A 23,773-nucleotide genomic window follows, 5' to 3' on the forward strand; every position below is an offset into this window, starting at 1 on the left:
AGTCAGTGCTGTCGGCGGTGGATACTCCAGGGACGAACCAAAAAAAAAATCATAAAACAATCCTATCCAAATCTATCAGATTTTGAAGGATTGTTTGAAGTGACTTTTCAAGTGCTTCAAGAATTTCAAGTGAGTTTTTCATTTTTTTTTTCTATGCTCATATCTTCTCCATTTTTTTTCTTGTTAATAATATTGCACTACTACTCATATATAATACTGTATTATTATTCTCATTTCATTCCCCTATTTGGTGAAACTTCAAATGATAATGTCATTGACTTGCTCTATTTTTATCTCCGTTCTCTTTAATTAACTTGCTCTATTTTGCTCTATTTAGTTGAGATTGTTCCTCAGTTATATAACACAGAAAATACTTAAAATTTTAACTTTTAAGTAGTAATTTCTTTTATAACACATGTCAAGAAAAGGGAAAAATGAAAACTACAATTGATATCATGATCTCTATAATCAACTGTAGATCTTCAAGACTTTGTAACTAATTTAGATTTATTTAAATTATATATATATATATATATATATATAAGATGAATTTGAGTTAGAGTTTTTGTAAGTAGAATGAGATAAGAATGGATCTTAGTTGAGGGGAAGAACCCTCTCAGCACAAAAATTGCAATCTCTATCCTTCTCTTGAATTTGTTACTGTTATTCTTCCCCTTTTATGACTAAACAATTATTTTATTTCTTTTTTTTTACTGTGAATTTTATTTTTTAATTTTTATATTGTGAAATTAGGATTTTTTATATTTAAAAAAATTAACATAAGACATTGCAGTATCTTAAAATTCAATACTAAAAATATTTTTTCACGAGTGAATAACTGAAAGCAATTAAAAAATTTTAAAAATTATTTTGTAAATCTCTAAGATATTTTAAATGAATAAAAGTGTATGAAAGACAAATTTTCACTCAAATATCAATATAAAATGAAGGAACATATTTAGTTATAAGAGAGTAGGGTAACTGTCCTACTATTTTTTTAATCATTTATAAATAAAATACTTTAAATCACAAATTATAAAAAAATTTGAAATGTTGTTTATAATAATTTTGAGCATGTGCAGCACTACATAACTTTCTTCGTAAAGAATGTCATTTTGATGAATTTTTAATTGAAGTAGTGGATGAACCTTCATCTTCAACATTATCAGTTAAAAAAAATCATAATTTTGAGTCTATTATTAAAACTTAGGAGCAAGAGTGAAAAGATGTTAATGCTTAGGGGACTATTATAACTATGAATATGTGGGTGAATGCTATTTAGAAGGATATGATATTACGAAGAATTATTATTATTATTTATTCGGATATAGTTGTTTATTTTTATTATTTTTTGTCTTTGACTCTTTTTAAATTTGAATGTATTAAAAATATCTTGAACTCTTATCGTATGTCAAAAATCTATGAAATTTTGCAAAGTTCATAAACTCTCGTAGAATCCATTAAAATCCTGACTTAAAAGTCTTACAGAATCCATTAAAATCTTTATTGAAAGTCTTGCGGAATCCTATAAAATCTTAAAAGTCATGAAAATCTTGCGAAGTCTTTTAAAATTCACAGGACTTTTTTTAACTAAAAAAGTCCTTTAAAATCCTAATTCAATACACCCCTAAGTATTTTGGGGCTAAACTCTAAAATTGTCTTTTAACAAAAAAAAATAAAAATACCTTTAAATGTTAAAACGTTTGTCAATAAGTACAAAAAAATGTTAACATTTTCTTAGTTTATAATTTATTAAATATTAAATTTTCTTCTAATAGCGCAAAAAATTAAATATATTATTAAATGTTAAATATTTGTCAATTATTCAAAAATTAAAATATATTAAATAATTTCTTAATTTTGTATTATTAAATATATCTTTTCCTAAACACTTTTAATTCATTCATGAACTAATAACCAATGTAAATGAATTAAATAAATTATTAATGAGTTTACAATTTCTTGAGAAAATGTGTAAATCTAAACATTTATATAAAATTTTATACTTTTAATAAATTTTTTTATAATATAAATTTAACCGATTTAACTATTGAATCACGTGATATTATATTTAAAATCATGTATATTAAATTTTACATAATTCTAAAATTATTTAGTAGTGTATCACATTATTTTATTTTTATGTATAATATAATATTTATAATATGTATAGTGTGATATTTAAAATACGTATAGATATCTATTTTGACATAACATATCTAAAAAAAATTAAATTATATAAAATTTGATATACATAATCTTAATTAAAATATTACATAATTTAACAGTTTGATGGTTAAATTTGTTGTTTAAAATATTATATTTAAAAGTAAGTTTTTAGAGTTGCATCTATTATTAAAGGATTCTGATTGATTATTAATTATATCCATGAATCAATGCTCTTAATTAACTTTTAAAGTAAAATAAATAAATAAATATTCTATCAAATACTCTCAATGACCATAGTTTTTAACATTTAGAAAATATCCCAACATGAACCATACTCTCGCTTTTCAATGTATTATTATTTAATTTTTTTCTAATTTTCTTTTCCATTAATTATTCTACCACCACTTAAAAATAATGTATTTATTAATAGTGTCTTATTTAAGTAAAATTATATAATAAAAAAGTAACATTTTTTTTTTAATTCTTAATGTATGTGAAGAAACTTTAAATAACAGTTATTATGAAGACGAAAGGAATATCATAAATCATGTTAAATAAGCCCTTAGTTGTTGAAAAAATCATTTAAGTTCATTCAATAAATATTAATAAAATTATATCAATTTAGAAACTAAGTTGAGAAATAGTTGATACTTATACAATTTTATTATTCTATAAGTATAAACTACTTAAAAAAATTCAAATCTTGACCAAAATAGTTATTATAAGAGAAATACAAAAATTATGCCGTAAAAACGAATTCAATTCAATGAGTTAACTCTAATATCTTGTGCAATAAATTGGGTTAAATTGTACTTTTTAACCCTTCAATTTACATAAATCAACACAATCTACCAATTTAACGAGTTAAATGAGAGATAGAGTTGAGTGGGTCTTCTCTTATTTTTTCCTTAACTTTTATATATTAACATTGACTTATAATATTATATTTGTAATTTATTTGCTTATTAAAATTTATTTATAATTGCATTTTATATTTATTTTATTATTATTGATAAACTTGTAAAGTTATTTTCATGTTAACAAATTTATTAAATACATGTCTTATTAAATATTTGAGTCATTTGATTCATTATTACTTTTATAATATATATTTTTTTCTGTTTTAAACTATATTCATAAAATGTGAAAAAAAATTAAGATATAAAATAAAAATAATTTATAATTTTTTAATGAGATTAAGAGTTGACTCAACTTAACCCACTATCCTAGAATACTATAAGTTAAAAACTTTTAATCCAATAAAATAACATGTGAACTTAATTCAATTCAACTCATTTTTTCGACATGTTGAGAATTAGGAATATGAAAAAAAAAATCAAATAAACCAATTTAAAATTGCAATTGAACCACACCATTTTAAAAAATTAAAAAACTTAAATTACATTTTTTTATACAAAATGAATTTTAGAAATCGAACCATATTGGTAATTAAGTTTGGTGCACCATTTTTTCAATAATAAAATAAAATAAAATCAAAATAATTTACTTATATTTCTTATATCTATATCGCATAAAATATTTGAGTATTGATTATAATCATTATGTTTTTTTTTATTTTGTGTTTTTATCTAATTTTTTGTTTATCTTTAATTATCAAATCGTGTCTCATAATCAATTTTTCACTTAACAGTCATAGTTCTTCATGTGTTTGGTTCATTTGTGTAAAAAATATTCTTTTAAAAATATTTTTTTGATAAAATAAATAATTTTCTACCTTATATGATGTATTTGTTTACTTAATTATTTTCTAAAAGTTAAATGTTTTAGCTAATAAACATTTTTAATTTGTCTAGAATGTATTAATCATGACTTTTATCCACAATTTTGAAGAAAAAATTATTTTTTTAAAAAAAAAATGGTTCATTTCTCAAAATTACTTTGAAATTAATTTGAATATGAAATCAATTCTAAATAATTTATAAAAATAATTTAACTATGAACCAATTTATTGATGTAATGCAAATATTTTATAAACCAATTTAATTTGACAAAATGATATGATACCGTTCGACATAATTTTTTTATAAAAAAAAAAAAAAACAGAACTATGTACACACATGATGAGAATGAGCTGGATTAGATTAGATCACGTAACACTTCTAACATATCCTAGTTAAAAAGGAAATTAAAAAAAAAAAGAGTATAATTCTAGTCTAGTTCGAAATTCGAATCCAACCCGATTGGCATCCAAATCCAAGGGTCCCCCAGCGTGTGATTTTGTGCTGGTCTATTCCACTATGTCACACTATGACTTGTAGCATACTTCTAACTTGTGGCCCCAACTTGCTATCACGTTCACATACTCTCTCTCTCTCTCTCTCTATTCTCCACTAGTGTTGATTGATATTGATGCCCATGAGTTCATCCATAAATACTAGTAAGTGAAACCACCATGCAGATTCCAACTCAATCCTTGGAATAAAGGTCTAAACACCAACTTTATCCCAACACAAGACACTCAATCTAGGAAGCTTCGCCATCCTTGGAGATTCCGAACTCACATCACATAATAGCATCCACAATTGTGGGATCTCAACCACTTCACTTCACCATGGCTCAGAATGGAAATGGAGACAATGATTTTGATGAATCCCCTGACCATGAACATAAGCTAGGCCGAAAGGGTAGCAGCACAAAGGTGAAAGAGGATGAGGTTTCTGTGGAGAGGATGTTCCAGCACATGTTAGTGCCTTCATGGAGGAACCAATTGACTGTGAGAGCCTTTGTGGTCAGCTTTGTACTCAGCATATTGTTCAGTTTCATTGTGATGAAGCTCAACCTCACCACTGGAATTATCCCTTCACTCAATGTCTCTGCTGGCCTTCTAGGGTTCTTCTTTGTCAAGACTTGGACCAAGTTCTTGGAGAAATCTGGCATGTTGAGGCAACCCTTCACAAGGCAAGAGAACACTGTCATCCAAACCTGTGTTGTGGCCTCCTCTGGCATAGCCTTTAGTGGTACCCTTTTTCTTTCACTCTGTGTCTGCCTTTGTCAATTTGCTGCTTTTGCTGTGATGTTTTTGATTAATTGTTTTGACCTTTTTTTTATTTTTATTTTTTTTTATTCATGGGATTGAAATTGTGGGTTTTGAAATTGACAATAAACTTTTCTAAAAGGAGGATTTTTGGTGCTGTTTCAGATTCTACAGTGTGTTGATTTGTGGGGGGTTTGAATTTGAGGCAGGCCTAGTTTAATTTCTAGTGTTGACCTTGATTGTAATCCGATTTCTCAGAGAGAAAAAATGGTTTTTTTGTCACTATTAAATCATTTCAAGAGAAGTTTCCAAAGGAGAAAGCCTAACCAGCATATAGATGATAATTGACAACCTCTGGAGTGGTTAATTGAATCAGTATATAATCAATTGTGTTCTTTTTTTTTTTTTTTGAAGATTTCCTAATTTTAGGTCAATTCTCTCTGTCCCTCTGATTGAGTAAATTGGAAGAAATTTGTGGCCGGATGATATCATAAGCTTTGTTTTTCGTGGGGGACAGGGGAGGGGAGATATCACAATCTTTTGTTATCAAAGGTCGCTTTTTTCACTCAGGCACTACCTTCTAGAATATACTAACTTCGGAAAAGCAACAGGAGATGAGTCGCAAAGTCATCAAATTTGTCCATGCATTGAAAGAGAACTTTTTTCTTTGTTTTCAAATTTCAACTCACGAGAAGAAATTTGGAAAATTTTGGGCTTCATTTATTTAACCAAGTTGATGTCATTGAATAATATGTTGATTTTTTCTACCAATTTCAACTGTTCATCAGAAGAAATTTGAAGTTACTTAATCTCATCTTACATCGTTATTTAAAATAATCATAAATTTTATATTGTTAAATGTATTGCATTACATTTTGAAATGAAGTATTGCAAACTGTTTAATCTGGTTGAAATGTTATGTGATAGTTATTTAAGAAAATTGGACTTTAGAACAAACAAAAACTCTAGAATGAGATATTTCGTAGATGTCATGATTGGCCCAGTTAAATGAAATTTTCATTCTGTGACTGGCTTGTGTGGACAGGAGGGTTTGGAAGTTACCTCTTTGGAATGAGTGAAGAAATAGCCAACCAATCCACAGACACCAGTGACTTTAAGAACCCAAAATTAGGGTGGATAATAGGTTTTCTCTTTGTTGTTAGTTTTCTTGGCCTCTTCTCAGTTGTACCTCTACGAAAGGTATGATACTTGTACATTCTTGAAATATTGACTAAACTGTTCATCAATGTTCCATTTTATTCCTAATAAATTTGAAAATGAATGAGCTTGTTAGAATACAAGTTAAAAGTACTTTTGCGAGATTCTCTAATGAAAATAAAGAGTTATTTCCCGTAGAGAAACTCTCAAAAGTACTTATAGACTTGTACCTAAACATGCTCCATATTAATTTAGAGAAGAAACACCCACTTTAGTTCTTGAAATTTAGGAACTAATTTGGGTGTTTGGTCTTAATTTAGAAAACCTACATAGTGTTTTTTAACCTTATTTATTTCTATCATGGAAATTGCATTGCAAAAAATGATTGTTAAGTAGGGGAATGGTTGTTTTTCTAAGTGAGTTTTTCATTTTCTTTTCTATGCTCATATCTTCTCCATTTTTTTCTTGTTAATAATATTGCACTACTGCTCATATATAATATTGTATTACTATTCTCATTTCATTCCCCTATTTGGTGAAACTTCAAATGATAATGTCATTGACTTGCTCTATTTTTATCTCCGTTCTCTTTAATTAACTTGCTTTATTTTGTTCTATTTAGTTGAGATTGTTCCTCAGTTATATAACACAGAAAATACTTAAAATTTTAACTTTTAAGTAGTAATTTCTTTTATAACACGTGTCAAGAAAAGGGAAAAATGAAAACTAAAATTGATATTATGATCTCTATAATCAACTGTAGATCTTCAAGACTTTGTAACTAATTTAGATTTATTAAAATAATATATATATATATATATAAGATGAATTTGAGATAAGAATGGATCTTAGTTGAGGGGAAGAACCCTCTCAGCACAAAAATTGCAATCTCTATCCCTCTCTTGAATTTGTTACTGTTATTCTTTCCCTTTCATGACTCAACAATTATTTTATTTCTTTTTTTTACTGTGAATTTTATTTTTTAATTTTTATATTGTGAAATTAGGATTTTTTATATTTAAAAAAAATTAACATAAGACATTGTAGTATCTTAAAATTCAATACTAAAAATATTTTTTCACGAGTGAATAACTGAAAGCAATTAAAAAATTTTAAAAATTATTTTGTAAATTTCTAAGATATTTTAAATGAATAAAAGTGTATGAAAGACAAACTTTCACTCAAATATCAATATAAAATGAAGGAACATATTTAGTTATAAGAGAGTAGGGTAGCTGTCCTACTATTTTTTTAATCATTTATAAATTTATAAATAAAATACTTTAAATCACAAATTATAAAAAAAAATTGAAATGCTGTTTAAAATGATTGTTAAGTAGGGGAATGGTTGTTTTTCCTTATTACTTTAGCCCTTTAGCAATTGTTATCAGTATTTCACTTGCCACAGTCTTGATCAAGTTTATCTTCTATTATTGGCTGTAGATTATGGTCATTGATTTCAAATTGACATATCCAAGTGGTACTGCAACTGCACATCTCATCAACAGCTTCCACACTCCTCTAGGAGCCAAACTAGCAAAGTAGGCACTGTCTTATACTCCATGTTACAAGAAGTGACTGCATGAGATGTTTGACATCCAAACTAATTTTTTCTGTTTCTTTCGTTCTCTTCCAGGAAGCAAGTGAAAACGTTGGGAAAATTCTTCAGCTTGAGCTTTTTATGGGGTTTCTTTCAATGGTTCTATACAGCTACTGACCAGTGTGGATTTCAAGCCTTCCCTTCATTGGGGCTTAAAGCATATGATAACAAGTATGTTGTCACATCTTCATTTTAACTGAAGTTTCTTTTTGTAAACATGCATGAATCTGACCGCAAGATACTTCAAATTGCTCCTGTTCTAATCGGGAATGGGTAATCCAATCTTAACTTATTTGCAGGTTTTATTTTGATTTTTCTGCCATCTATGTTGGAGTGGGAATGATTTGCCCATATATCATAAATATATCAGTTCTTCTTGGAGGAATTATTTCTTGGGGAATAATGTGGCCTCTCATAAAAACCAAAGAGGGTCAATGGTATGAAAAGGGCCTTGGTGAAGGCAACCTTCACGGTATCCAAGGTTATAGGGTAAGTTTCCTGATGTAAAGCACCTATACTGCCACAATATTTACTTAGGAACAGATCATATATATTGTAAAAAACTTGACATGGTTAAGTGCTAGAAATTTATTAAAGGGCTAGGATCTTGTGCAGTGATAAAGTCACTGCAGAGGATTCCTTCCCATATTTATACACTTTCTAAGGTCTATTAACTAATTGATTTACCTTATACCTTGACTTCAGGTATTTATAGCCATTGCCTTGATCCTGGGTGATGGTTTGTATAACTTTGTTAAGGTGCTAACTCATACCCTTTGGGGGTTGTATCATCAAATCCGAGAAAAACAAAGGGAGAATGTTCTTCCTGTTGCAGATCAAGATTCCCCCACAAATCCTCAGCTATCTTATGATGACCAGCGCCGCACCCAACTCTTCCTTAAAGATCAAATTCCCACATGGTTTGCAATTGGAGGTTATGTTGCTGTTGCTGCCATCTCTACTGCCACTCTGCCACACATCTTCCACCAACTAAAATGGTATTACATAATTGTTATCTACCTAATTGCTCCCACCTTGGCATTTTGCAATGCTTATGGTTGCGGGCTAACAGATTGGTCCCTCGCGTCCACCTATGGAAAGCTAGCCATCTTCACAATTGGAGCCTGGGCCGGTGCATCACACGGTGGAGTTCTTGCCGGCCTAGCAGCATGTGGAGTGATGATGAACATTGTTTCCACAGCCTCAGACCTGATGCAGGATTTCAAGACAGGCTACCTTACGCTGGCTTCACCACGTGCCATGTTTGTGAGCCAAATAATTGGCACAACAATGGGTTGTGTAGTTTCTCCTTGTGTGTTTTGGATTTTCTACAAGGCTTTTCCTGATCTTGGGAGAAGCACAAGTGAATATCCTGCCCCATATGCAATCATATACCGTAATATGGCTATATTGGGGGTGCAAGGTTTTGGCTCTCTACCCAAAAACTGTCTCTTGCTTTGTTACATATTCTTCGGTTCTGCAGTCACGATAAACTTGATTAAAGATTTCCTCGGTAAGAGAGGGAGATTTGTACCGCTTCCAATGGCCATGGCGATACCTTTCTACATAGGGCCATACTTTGCCATTGACATGTGTGTTGGAAGTTTGATATTGTATGTCTGGGAAAGGATTAACAAGGAGAAGGCAGATGCTTTTGCACCAGCTGTGGCTTCTGGTTTGATTTGTGGGGATGGAATATGGACTCTTCCTGCTTCAATACTCGCTCTTGCCGGAGTTAAGCCACCAATTTGTATGAAGTTTTTGTCAAGAGCGGCAAATCAGAGGGTTGATACTTTATTAGGGAATTAAGGTCATATTTGAATTGGACATAGTTGGTTTCGTGTGAAAAGTTACTGCCTGTAAATCTTTGAAACATCACTCAAGTTTGTGGTTTTAGACTTTTGCAGCCATATAGTTGAACAAAACAAAGAAGGGAAAATATTGTGTATTTTATAATTTATACCAGATAGAAAGTATGTTTACATGTTTAGATTGCAGTGTTTTTTGTGGGGCTCCTAAAACATCTTCATTTGAAATATGCTTCCTCTGATCATGCCATAATTTTTGACGTATTACGTGTACTTTTAGTGGTATTTTGATGACTTTGATCTGACCCCAAGAGTTATTTTGATGGCATTAAGTTTCCTAGGATTTCAATTAAGGGTAAGAAATGGTAACTTTCAAGTGATGAGTTTTTTCTTTCAACTAGCAAATTCTAGAGTAATAAGAAAAAATGTAACGTAAAATGGTTACAATCTTCTGAGTCTTCATAGATAAGACTCAAACTTTGTTATAGATGATATCATGCACACCTAGCATCAACAGTGGGCATGGCATGGCATCAATTCCACCACACATTGCACCTCTCAGCTTCACGGATCTGGTTAAGTTCTTGGCGAATCACAATTCTCACAGACCTTGAGTAGTAACTCATGTCATGATATCTTTGAATACTTCCTCCGGATCCATATATATACAGACCGGTTACTTAATATCACAAGTACCTGTTTTTGCTAGTCTTGGACAGTACCAATGCATCAGGTTTAAGAATTATTTTTGGAGTTTATTGTTATATTTAATAAACTTTAATAATTATAGTATTATACTATTATATTTATGAATTGTAATGTTAAATGTTTATGTTCCTAATGTAATATAGTATGTTTGTATGATTTAACAATGATTTTTCAACTCAGTTATAAGTTCTTTAACTAATTATTTATTTATTGAACTCACATTTTACTTTTATCAAGTTACTGGTCACGCAAGTATAAAGTCGGATAAGAGAAATTTTTTTAATTCATGTATGGTGGGGATGGGTACTGTATTAACGATGGGTACAGTAATACCTTTCACTTAGATATGCTCATTTACCATTTTATATCTTACCAATTGTTGGATTATTAGAACTCTTGTTATCGAATCACTTTTAAATATTTAATTTTGTAAATTATACATTTAAGATGTTCGGTCATCTTAAAAAAGTTTAAATAATGTACAAAAGCAATCTTTTTAAGCTATTTTTATTGTTGATCAATATGTGACCAAACTGATGTGATTCCTCTATGATAGATAATTGTATAATTGATGAACAAGAAGATTCATAGAATATTAAGTTCTAAGTAATGTTCGTGTAAAAAAAATTCAAAATAATGTTTTAAAAATTAGATCTAGTCTAATGATCAATCTATTAAATATGAAAAATCAGAATATCTTATAATTGGTCCAAAGTTGATGATGAAAATTAGTTTTTCTTTTTTATAAATGGAAAATAAAATACAGAGCAACAAACAAAACTAAACAATTCTAGTGAAGGTGAAGCCAGAGGCATCTGCCATAATTAAAAGCTAAAGAGAAGTAGAACATTGATTGTAGGCAGCAGTTGAAGAATCAAAAATTGCACTAAGCTTTGCTAATCAGTTAGCACAAACATTGACTTTCCCTCCCCCTTATACATGAGTAAAAGTGACCTATCAAGTGAAAGCTGAGAAAAAAAATAGTTTAAATTAGTATTTTATTTTTTTAATTTAATTTAAAAGTTTTTAAAATAAATAAAAACACATTTTATGTAATCATAAATTATTCAGTCAAAAAAATGTCCTCATAAATTATTTTTCAAATTATTATTATTATTATTATTATTATTTTATCTTATAAAATATATAATTTTTAAAAATATATAATTTTATCTTATAAATATATAATTTTCACAACTTTATATTATTTTATTATTTAAAATATTATATAATATTAAAATATAAATTTATTATTACCTGTTCACCGTAGTTTGATTACAGCCAGATCATTGAACTTCAAACTAGTCTTTTTACTGATTTGATTGCGGTTTTATTTTAGAAAAATTGCTATTAATTATTTGAGCTTGAACTTGGATTCAAACCTAATAGGGTATAGATTTGACTAATGAACCTTATCCGTTTTTGTTTTTATTTGACTAATTATAGTAAAACAATCTAATAATAAAAGACGTGACAATGACCACCTTTTTCGAAGATGAACTAAGCAGACAATCGTGACTTCTGAATCCATTCCCTCATTCAGAATAATATATTGGGTTGCCATATAAGAACAACCGTTAAAAAGGTCGAATTTTAGTTTGAGAGGGAAATTGTTTTCTTTTCCTTTAATTAAAAGACATGAGAATCTATTGGACTTTGGCTTAGTGAGGAAATATCAAATTATGATATAAAGCTTTGAAAATGACAATTGAATGACAGAGACCATCTTTATTATTTCAAGTTATTAACCCTTTGGGCAATTAAAGACAATCATATTATCTTTTCAAGACAATGAACAAGCTAAATAATTCCAAACTATTCTTACATGTAGCCCTAATTCTGATTTCAATTGGCCCCCAATTTTAAAATTATTCCTTACTCTCGATTAAAGAAAAGGGAACCATTCATCCCTGTGGAACTCTTTAAAAGATAATTGGAATTAAGAATATAATATTCCCAATTGTGTGATAAAAGATTGGATTGGTAAACAGTGAATAAATTTCATTCTTTCTCCATCATAACCTCAGGATATTACATCTATTCTCACATTCATACATGCACCAAGGTAATGGGGTATACAAAGCTAACTCATTGCATTTGGTTTGGTCTATCTTGGTGACTGGTGAGACAAAGGGGCATTATCACATCACTTGCATCAACTTGCCTTGTCATTTCTTGTGCCTAGCAACCACAACTTAGATCACTCTCAAGCAGCCCAGTCTTCGTCGCTTTCATCATCATTATCCTAAATAAAACAATTATTATAAACACAATTAGTATATAAAAGGTTAACACCATGCCTTTTATAAACTATAAACAATTAAAAACTAGTTTCATGTCAGTATGTACATGCATTCGTCTGTAAGGTTAGGAAAAATTACCTCTGAAGCATTTGAAAATTCTTCAATGTCATCATCACCATCATCTTCGACCTACATTGATTATATAAATATCAAATTACTGGTGAAAGGAAAACTACAACACTAATGCAAAGTTTCTTATTTCCTAAGATATTTCAGAGCACCAAGTGGCATGTAATCATGTTGGAGAGATTGATGTAATTTAATTTTGGTTAAATTATACTTTTCATCCTTTATTTTATTTATTAGATTCATTTTAATCTTTTATCTATTAAAATGTTTATTTTGATCCTTTATCTTTTATATTTGGATCAATTTGGTCCCTTTTAAAACAACAATAATTTTTTATTTTATAACTCAATTTTGAATTAATTTTTAATTAATTTGAGACATAAAATTTATAATAATAGATTCAACTATATAAAAACTATAAAATTTAATTGACGTTTGAATTCATAAGCTATAACATAATAAAAATCATATAAAAAACATGTCTAATAAACAACTAGAAAATAGTATGAAATTATAGTTTTTGAAATTTTAATTTCCTTTTAACATTGTTTTTATGCAATTTTCATCATGTCTGTAATATTTTTTTATTTAAACTTTAGTTGTGTTTAATGGTTTTCATATAAGTGAATCTAAAGAAATAAATTTAAGTATTGGATCTGTAAAAAAATAATCTAAAATCATGTCTCAAAATTATAAAAAATCATTATTTTAAAAGATCTAAATTTAAGAGATAAAGGACCATAATGAACATTTTAAAAGATAAAAGACTAAAATTAATCTAACAAATAAGATAAAAGACCAAAAATATAATTTAACCTTTAATTTTTTAGAGTGAATAATATCATATGAAAATATAAATGGAATTTATATAGTACTAGTCTCCCTTTAGACAACTATCCATGCCAACAGAGAACACGATGACACTCAAGTTCTTCACACCTTCATGTTTGAGCATGAAGACTCTGTATTGTACTAGTCTCCCTTTGACCGACTATCGACGTTGACAGAGAACAATAACCTAGTTAAACGTTTGTGATTTGCAAAACGATTACGATAATAATCATAATGACTAAGATTCATGGGTATTATAGCATTAAAGGCACGACACAATTCACGAGATTGACGCAAGAAGCAAGGGATCCTTATCTAGGGGATAAAACTAATATATGTAAGCTTGAAGGGCTCCAAGGAGGCCAAGTTACATTCACCGAATGTTCCAGGTCGGGATAGTAACTAGGTTTCCTTAATGACCATCTCATTGAGAATTCTTTGGTGATCATCACACTTACCGGAACATAATTATATGGGTACGTAATTCGCTTATAGCACAAATCAATGCAAATCTAAAATTGGAATATACAACTTCCATCACAATCAAACAACATTGTACCAATTTTCAGATAGTTGCCTTCTTGAAACTACCATGGAAGCTAGAGACATACCTTATCCATAGAAAGAGAGCAACTATTTTTCTTTTATACCTAGTGGGATAAGGCTATTGTTGTATATAAATAATCTTAACATAACTTGAAGACTAAATAATATACACATAGAGAGACGGTAATAACACATTCTTCTTAACACACTCACTCTCATTGGTTAAAATTTATTGAAAACTACAAAATTAGAAGAGAGAGAGAGAGAGTCATTAAATAGGGTGTGCGACCCACCAAATTTTATGTTTTCCAATAAATTTCAACCAATTAGAGTGAGAGTATTTAAAAGAGTGTGTTACTTATATTTATCTATACATATATATTCCTTTCTGCCTTTTCACATTGAAGTTCTTATGACCCTTGAGACATTAGGAATGAATTGATTTTTCAGAACAGTCTACCACGCAAAAAGTTTGAAAACTCAACAAGAAAAACAGCGCAAAAGCTCTAACCAAAAATATTAATGAAATCAATGATATGTGGAAAGGGAAAAAAAATTAAAAATAAAATATAACAATACAGAATTATAGATATTAAAACTAAAGGGGACAAGTAAACAAGAAGCACGTGAAGATGCAAAATTATCTGGGATGAAATCAAACAAAGATATTGACTTGAATATGTACAAACCGACCCAGGAGTACTCCAAGAAGTAGAAAGCAAAGTAGACAAATTTAATAGCATAGAAATCAAAAGTGAGATGATAAATTAGCGGTAGCAATTGTTAAAAGCAAAGCTGATCCCAGGAAATAATTAGAGATGCCAATGGATAACACAGTTTGCAAATTGCTTTCCTATCAGTTGCTGAGTTGGGTAGTATTATGATTAAGCACAAAACATAAGAAAACGTTAAAAGAAGATTCAATCACTTAAAGGCATGGAGTTTCAAGAAAGAGGATAAACTTACATCGTATGCCTTGCTTTTTGCCTTGTTTTTTCCACCTAAAAAAGTTACGCACATGGTAAGTTAGTATAAGTTTATTTACGCAACAGCTTATTTTAAGACACAAGTTTTAAGTGCAGATTGGTAGTTATCTGAAAAAGAACGTGTATCCGAATATAAATTTTTTAAAATATTTAGACAGATACTACAACAATAAGAAAATCATACAAGGCCAAAACAAGCCATATACTATGCCAGTTTGGCATCATCAACAAGGCCAAAATTTATATATCTAAAATAATAATCTAGAACTAATCCTTACCGGAAAATTATATTGCTGACAACTGTTTTTTTTTTTGGATAAACGGAATTTATTAAGAAAGAAGAAAGCAAAAGACTAAGAACGTGAAACATGTATTACAACACGCCAATCTCTCTGAAGACCTTCCAAAGACAACCCCATAAAAAGAACTTTGGCATAATACCACAAAAAACCCAAGTGAACAACTCTGTCCCAAATGAAATCCAAAGGTGATACTTGACAAGTGAAATTTCTAACATTTCTTTCCAACAAAACACGCCAAACAAATGCAAATTGAGAACATCGCCAAACTTTTAGCATCCTTATTAGTGCCAAAACCTCTAAAGTAAAAGAGGAGCATCTGGAGATCCTTGAACAAATCCTATCTTCAATATTGTCAGACAAATTTAAAGAGCAAGCAATATCTGTGGCAACTCTGAAGTTGGACACAAGAACATTTAAATCATGTACAGATGGGCATGTTAAACTTTTCCAAACAAGTATCAATTCTCACAACTTTTATATCATTTCTAGCATAATACAGCTTCAATAACATGCATCTAATTTTTATTCGGTTGGGTCCTTGTCACTACCCACCATAACTACAAACATCACCGCAATGAGGGGTACAGGGATCAGCAATTTTCTCCACATTGTGGTCTTACCAAATATCAAGAGATGCATATTCATTCATTTTATCAAAGGGAAGAAGGGAGAATACTCACCAGGATCTTTGTCCTTGGTCTTTCTTGCCCTTTTCTTGGATCCTTCATCCTACAATAATAGCCAATAACTCAGCATGTATTCAACTCCAACGTGAAACACTTATAGCCAATTAAGGAAATTTCTCATTCCCACTTGAGGAAAGAGAGATTCGGGAAATTAAGAAAAAGAAAATTCAACCAGATCAATCTTTCTTTTTGAACCAGCAGGCTGCAACTTCTTCCCAGATGCTGAAAAACATCAATATTTTTTGTTATTCAATCTTCATAATCTTGCTCGAAATAATGCAAGAGAAACTAGGAAAAGTATAACCTTTTGATGGAGATTTCCTTGAGTTTCTTGGAGTCTTCTGAAAAATATTAGATTTTTGTAAGATGATCAATTTGACGGGTGTTGAGCAATACCAGGCAGTATGTACATGATATGGAACCAGTTTAGTAAGAAGATAAAACCATTGTAAAACTAGGGTCTTCTAAATCATATAGAAATTACTTTATAGATATAAACAATCATGAACATTTATCTATTCATGGAAAGGTTTAATCAAGGAGATCAAATGATAACATAGCCTAATGACTAGCGAGAGATCAAGATAACCTTTTGCACAGTTGCTTAGAGACACAGTAAACACATAACTTCAAAGCATCACACATGTTATGTGCTATTTTACCATAATATTTTTTATGTAGGAAATAATAGGAACCTAATAATGACATGCGGTAAGGTACTGGTACACCTAGGTATGGATGAAGAAAGAACAAAATTGCAAGATAGTACGTATCATTGATCTGAAACTCTCTTGGAAAGATTTCCTCAAGAGGAAGGAATGAGATACAAACTCAGGGAATTTCGAGAGCCCTATAACAAACTCTCCAATTGTCAAAATTGACCCCTCATTACAAGGTTTCTCTGAAATTATTCTCTCATTTCTATGGTAACTAGGTTTTGGAAAACCACCTTAATAGTGATCACCCCTTGCTAGAAAGGGCTACCTATGAAGGACCTGACCAAAAAAGTTGAGTTAACCGTCTAAAGTTCAACAACCAGGAACTATTAATTAAAGATATGGCTTAAGCAATGCTTATAAAACTTGAACAATCCTCATTTTATAAGCTGGTTTTGTGGGATTGAAATAGGCTCTAAACCCAAATTCTAAGATGGTATCATAGCCTCTCCTAAATCCATTGTTGGGTCACTTGCATTGCCGGTTGGCCATGCTCTAGGTCTATAGCCATAGACATAAGGGGATGCAGCTCTTAGGCAGTTTAATCCTGCATCAACTAGAGATATGCCTTAAGTAGATCTTATAAAGCTTGAACAGTCCTTACCTTACAAGTCAATTTTGTGGGATAGATTCAGCAGAATTAGGCCATAAGCTCAAACTCTATAAAGTCTAAGTATAGTCTGCCCCCCTTTCCATATTCTAGTCAGCTAATTACCACAGAGTTGGGTCACTCTAATTCAGCCCTTTTAGACCTTCTACTATGGACTTCATTAATTGGGGGCCTAAGGGATGGCAAAATGGGTCCCCCAGCTTGCAAGCTAACCTATTGGCCCTCCAAAAATTGGCGGGCCGAGTTAGACGTCGTAACCCACTAGCCCACCCCATCTAACGTGCCAACCCGTTGGCCTGCCTTTTTTTTTTTTTTTTTTTAATGTTAGCTTTAAATAAGTCACACGAAATTTATTATGTGAGTATTCTATGATTTATTATGCAACAAATATGTTATGCATTTGATTTATTTTATTATATATGATTTGAGATTTTTTGCACAGCAAATTTGTTGGAAGAGATATTATTATTATAATTACATATCTATTTTATTATATAACAAATTTGAGATCTGTTGTGTAACAAATCAAACCAAATCTATTATAATTTGAGATTTATTTTATTATTTAGGAACATTAATTTATGTGAGTCCTTTAGAGAATAAAGTGAAATAACAGTCATTGATTAAAAAAAACAACCATTGATATTATAATTAATTATAGATTTTATTTTGCAAGAATTTGATTTTATCACAAATCTTAATTGTTGATTTTATAATCAACAATTGTGACTGTATTTTATCCTCTAAAGTACACCCCTCACTTAAGAAGAGTCAAATCCAAGAAAGAAATATGTTGGAAGAGGTACCAAATTAAATATGCAAACATTTTTTTTTTCCTTTTTTTTAAATTTTTTTGGCGGGATGGCTCGCTGGCCTGCTAACTCACCCTTAGGCAAGGCAAGGCAGGGCAGGGGTGTCTAGCCTGTTTTTACTTGGCAAGCTAGCTCAGCTCAACCTATTTTTGGCGGGCAAACAGTGAGACGGGCCTAAATGGGCCAGACTTTGCCATCCCTAGGCCTAACACATGCATACAGCTATTATACATTTATAAAATATATAAATGATGAACAAACAATTTGACATTTTTCTTTAAAGCTAGTAAGGGTTGAGACTTGAGTCTCATGCTAACAATTTCAAAAGCTTACCTTTTCTTCCACTTTCTTGAATAATGTGGATATAGTAGCCTGAACAAGTGAACCACGATTACTGGACTTAACTTCAGTAGATGCACTGGCTGAAGGAGATTGAGACACTTTTTTACATTTTGAACGAGAAGCAGACTCATTATTTTCCACGGCCAGTTGATCTACTGGTGCATCATCCTTATTATCAAGGTCAAAAACTACAGTTTTTTTTCTGCATCTGTGAATTAAGGAAGATAATATATAAATTTATTGATAACATAAGCTATATAAGATCAAGAAGCTATCAATTTCAGGTTGACAGGAGATCAAAAGGAAAATTAAAAATGAACACAGCCATCCTATCAACTAATAAAGTATAGGGGTCAGTTTGGAGTAACCTCAGAAATGAGGTGCAAAATTCAGAGATGAAGTTTATATAAAAGAACTGTTTGTGAAAGCACATCTAGCATTTTTCGCCCACAATTTTAAGGGGATACCAAACTGACAGTGAGGATATTTGAGTTATTATGATCATTTACAGAATTATCAACTTCTGCTGCTTTCTCTTCATGTTCCGAAAGGTCAGGGCTGTTTTCACCAGAATCATCACCAGAAGAAATTTCAGCAAATCTGGTCCAACAAAAAAACCAAATGAATAGGACTTCCAGTCGCAAATGCTACAACTTTTACTCAAGTCAGACATTCCACTTTATGTTAAATAACTTAAAATAAATGGTCAAACAAAAACAAAAATATTAAAATTATATTTTTAAGCAAATAATGCATTGTTACACACAACATAACAATTTATTTTTCAAAACTTTGTGGCTTGAAAGCAGCACATATTGAGTAAACTGATATAGAAGAGGCTTATACTTATAAGATTTTCTTGCAGTTCTTGCTGAATGCCGAACAGGGACCGATTCCTTTGTATCTTCTAAATTGACTTCACTGTCTGACAAATCATCTTCAGTGGGTGTCTTTGGTGACTCTTGCTCTACACGTTGAATCCTGGTTCTGGGAACATCGTGATTAACTACAGAAGTTGCACCGGCACCTGCACCCCCTTTAAAGTCATATTCAGCTTGGGGTCCCTGAAATAGAAGGACATTACGTGAATGGACTTCATATTCTCTACAGACCAAACAATAAAAACAAAAAAGTTACTTCTTATGCCAGGCAACTATTATATTGTTAAAACTCCCAACCTCATACAATTCCTTAGGAAATTCAAGTTTGGCTTCTTCTGGGTTTTCATCTTTCCTCCCGATCCACCATGCATCCGAAAATACAATCTAGTAAAATAAAGATATTGCTGATAAGGAACATAGGTGAATATACACAAACGGTTCAATTCCAGAAATAAATTAGTAAATGAAGAAGAAAGAAGAAATGCATAAAATATTAATTCCTATACCAACAAGAAGTCAAAACAGGAAGAGGAAGGGGAAGAACACCAGCGATTTTAGACATAGATACATGTATGTTTCAAAGGAGAAATGAATCAGTCATAACATTCACTCTAATATCATAAACATAATTATTAAAATTGTATTATGTATGAAATGGGAATTGTGACAGCACTAACTCAAGTTTAGTTCTGTTGGCTACTTTCCACAATATTCTGGAGAAATCAATGCATCATTCTATCCATCCTACGTATTACAAATCAGTTAGAACCCCTGTTTTCTGATAAGGAGAACGTAACAAGAAAGAAGGTATGCTTATTAATATAACTATTACCCATGTACCTATTTACCTAATATAAAATTATGATATGAAAAGGCTGTAAGTATGCACAAGGAAGTTCTTTGACTGAGCATTTATTAGTCCCCTTATAAATAAACATCAATAGGTCCTGCTCTAATCCATGCCTCAAAGGAAAACAAAAATAACCAGGATGGGTAAAAAGAACAAACCATGTTATCAAAATAATCCTCGCACATTACACCCTTTCCGCCTCTAGAGAACTGTAAAGTCAGGTATCTGTTCTTTGGATATACAATGGTCCCGAATAACTTCATTTGACCCTGTAAAGTGAAAATGCATCTTGTCAGTTAAGAGTTAACATTAGCAATACACAATATACCATATCAAAAGTCTTAAAATGATCCAAAATTTAAAAGAGAAACAATAGATATATCATATATTAAAGAAAACGTTTCCTCTTTTAATTTCCACTCTCCTCCAACAAGACTTTGACCAACAAGTTGTCATTGATAATTATGCTGAATTAGACTAGTTAACTACAAGTCAAGGAATATCAGGGTCAGGTACAACTTATAGATCATGGTGCTTAGTGGTAAGCCCACATGAAGGTAATTCATGAGGAGGGTCTTGAAGAGAATTAGGAGAGGAAGGGGGAAGGAGGGGATGGAGCAATTTGTATTCAAAGTCTGCGCTCTTCTATCTAGCCTTTCTCTGAATTTCTTGCTGCAGGCCACTACTTATTACTTCTTTGCTTTTAATCATGAGTATTCTTTAACCAGTAACCATGGTCTGTTATTAGTCCTGGAATTACCTTGTTACAGTTCCATTTGATACACTCACTGATAGCAACAATAAATTGGCAAACCCATTACAACTTTAATAAAATTTACTTTACTAGTTCCCCTAAACTTCTGCTCAGCACATAACTCAATCAGTGTTTATGACTGCATGAGCTACCACCACACAAGCTTAGTCAACCATACAACACAACAGCATACATTCGATGTTCACAGATAACAGATTCATCATAAACTCCCTTCCTTAACATTTCTCAAAAGAAGCCAAACAGAACCAAGAGAAAACAAATGCAAACACTCGTACTAAAAACCAGCAACACAAACAATATTTCAAGTAGAAGGCTAAAAAAATTAATATGCTTAAAACAGGCTAACAAAAAAAATATCCCACCAGGTGAGATTGGCTAAATGGATCACACACAACAACGGACGTTTAAATAATTTAAGTACCAAAACATACACACAAATTAAAATCAAAGTTAAAACCAAGTTAGAGTAACACTCTCAATGACTAAAGGCTTGTTTGGATAAACTTTTCCATAAATAACTACAAGAAAAGAAAATAGGAAAGTAAAATAAAATTAACTTTTTTATAAGTTAAAATTAGCTTATGCACAAGTTGAAAAAAAAAAAAAAAAAAAAAAGTTTTTGGAGAAGTGAAAACTTCTACAAATTAGCTACCAAAGAAAAAAAACATTTTCTTTTTCTTTTGTACTTTTTCTCTTATAAGTTCTTGTTTATCCATACATGCCCTAAATTATCATTTTAAGCGATTAAAACAACCCCAATTTCCAATGGTCACTACCCAATTCCCGAAACTCAAAACCAAGCCAAACCCACATCCCAAAACCCCAACTTGCAGTCGAAATCCGAAAAAACAGAGAGAAAAACGACCTGGGGGAAATCAAGGTAGAGAACGGGGTTTTTGGTGCCCAAGTCCTTGAGTTCACCGATCTTGCCACCGGCAATGGGAGCAATTAGACCGGAAAACGAAAACAGGTACCTGCTGCTCTTCCTCTGAGACTTTTTGATGATGTCTTTGCCGTGGTGCTTGGCCACGACGGAGGAAGGGTTGAGGTGGACGGAGCTCCGGGCAGGGATCTCGGAGAGAATGTTGTGGGAAATGGCCAAGGATTTGAGCCTCTTCCGCTCTATGGTTTCTGGGTTTGTCACATCTGTGTCTTCACCTTCTTCCTTCTTCTTCGCCTTCCCTCGCGCCATTGTTGGTCGAGCTTCTCTGTTCAGTGCTAACACGCGGGAACGAGTTGGGTTTGTTTTTGCTGTGCCAGTGTTCCCTGTAAATCGCGGTTGGTAAAGGTTTGTTTGGCTCGTGGAATTGCCTAGATTTTAATTGTGGACACAAATAAAAAAAGTAGCCATTTTATTTTTAATCCTGAGTATATAAGTTGATATTAAGCAATAAATAAAGAGTTAATCACCCGTGTAAAGTTTTTTTACACTAACAATCAATTAGATCTTTTAAATTATTTTATTTTATTTTTATTTTATTAAATAAGTAATTAATATAACATTATTAAAAAATTTGATTAATTGTCAGTGTAAAAAAACTTACAATGACAATATATAGGTGATTAATTCATAAATAAAACAGTGATTAATTCATAAATAAAAGACAAGAGAGGTACTTGTGTCTTTTATAATGAACATTTCCACATCAATTGTTATATAACTAATATAAAAATATTTATTTAAAATCTAGTTCATTTTTAAACAAACCCAAACCTAGAAATAGAAAATGAAAACAAGTATGACAGAATAAACAATCGCAAATGAAATGAAAACATTTTTACATCAGATTCTACTATGAACAATCATTTTGGTGGTTTATTAGTGTATTTTTAATATTTTATGTTCTACAAAAATGGTTCATGGTTGATCTATTGATTAAATATTATTAGATTAATAAAAATTTAAATAAATGAATCAAATTTAACAATTTTTATTTAATATTTAAATTAATTTATTAAATCAAATATTTATTTTAATGTTTATTTAAAATATCACTTTCACCCACCTTTTTATGGAATGTGCATTATCATTTCTACAAGAATTTTTATCACATTCCATAATCACCCATTAAAGATTTAGATAAAAAAAAATATTCTAGACTAATTAATTTTATTTTATTACAATTTTGTGTCGTGAATTTGAAATCTCTTTTTATCGCAAGGTTTTATATTCAAAACAAAAATAACAAAAGTCAGAAACTCTTGAAATTTCTTTTGTTGCACACGAATACCATGAAGTAGCAAAGTGATTAAGACTTCTTTCTAACAAGCATAATTGAAGTATTATGAGCCAATGGCTTGAGAAAGGGATGAATTGCTGCCTCTCTTTCATCGATCATGATGGAGATTAAGACTTTAGTAAATATGATGATATGGAGAGATTATGTATGTAAAGGAGATAAGTATTTGGATGGTGGTTGCGACCAGAAAAAAGAAAAAGTGATTTGAGAATAATTAAAAACAAATTAAAAAATATATTATTTTATGATTCTTTACGGTAGAGAGTGCCAATTTTTACAATCCAAAAAAAAATGGTATGAAGAAGCTTAGGCTTTTTACAGTGAAGCCGTAACGCAAATAGATCATCAATAGACAACTAAAACAAAAGCTATTTTTTTATCTTTTA

General features: G+C 30.7%; 2 protein-coding genes across 3 annotated transcripts; one reads left to right on the top strand and one right to left on the bottom strand.

Annotated features, from left to right (window-relative positions):
* Positions 1 to 4,451: 4,451 nt before the first annotated feature.
* LOC109796814 (putative metal-nicotianamine transporter YSL7) lies at positions 4,452 to 9,912 on the top strand. Of its 2 annotated transcripts, XM_020356623.3 has the most exons (6): positions 4,452 to 5,147; positions 6,210 to 6,364; positions 7,766 to 7,863; positions 7,959 to 8,093; positions 8,222 to 8,411; positions 8,628 to 9,912. In XM_020356623.3, exons 1-6 carry the CDS (start codon positions 4,742 to 4,744, stop codon positions 9,729 to 9,731), a joined length of 2,088 nt encoding a protein of 695 aa, XP_020212212.1. In that variant the 5' UTR covers positions 4,452 to 4,741; the 3' UTR covers positions 9,732 to 9,912. The 2 variants fall into 2 exon arrangements, with proteins under 2 accessions (XP_020212212.1, XP_082930455.1); XM_083074329.1 differs by lacking the exon at positions 6,210 to 6,364 and having other exon boundaries at positions 5,007 to 5,147.
* Positions 9,913 to 12,345: 2,433 nt separating this feature from the next.
* RHL1 (root hair initiation protein root hairless 1 (RHL1)) lies at positions 12,346 to 22,464 on the bottom strand. The gene is given in 13 exon segments (XM_083074334.1): positions 12,346 to 12,683; positions 12,820 to 12,870; positions 15,154 to 15,188; positions 16,156 to 16,204; positions 16,334 to 16,383; positions 16,466 to 16,502; positions 18,633 to 18,703; positions 18,758 to 18,849; positions 19,089 to 19,241; positions 19,488 to 19,705; positions 19,820 to 19,906; positions 20,531 to 20,641; positions 22,013 to 22,464. Coding segments are annotated over 13 exon segments (1,320 nt in total). The 5' UTR covers positions 22,340 to 22,464; the 3' UTR covers positions 12,346 to 12,644.
* Between the last annotated feature and the right edge of the window lie 1,309 nt (positions 22,465 to 23,773).

This window comes from Cajanus cajan, chromosome 1 (assembly GCF_000230855.2).
Source record: "Cajanus cajan strain Asha chromosome 1, NIPB_CcT2T_4, whole genome shotgun sequence".
NCBI classification, from domain to species: Eukaryota; Viridiplantae; Streptophyta; class Magnoliopsida; order Fabales; family Fabaceae; genus Cajanus; species Cajanus cajan.

Excerpts from the sequence above, each read along its gene's own strand:
- LOC109796814 (XM_020356623.3), top strand. The coding sequence starts at position 4,742 with ATGGCTCAGAATGGAAATGGAGACAATGATTTTGATGAATCCCCTGAC. Across the intron at positions 5,148-6,209 it reads CTCTGGCATAGCCTTTAGTG|GAGGGTTTGGAAGTTACCTC; the intron begins GTACCCTTTTTC and ends TTGTGTGGACAG. Across the intron at positions 8,094-8,221 it reads CTTAAAGCATATGATAACAA|GTTTTATTTTGATTTTTCTG; the intron begins GTATGTTGTCAC and ends ACTTATTTGCAG.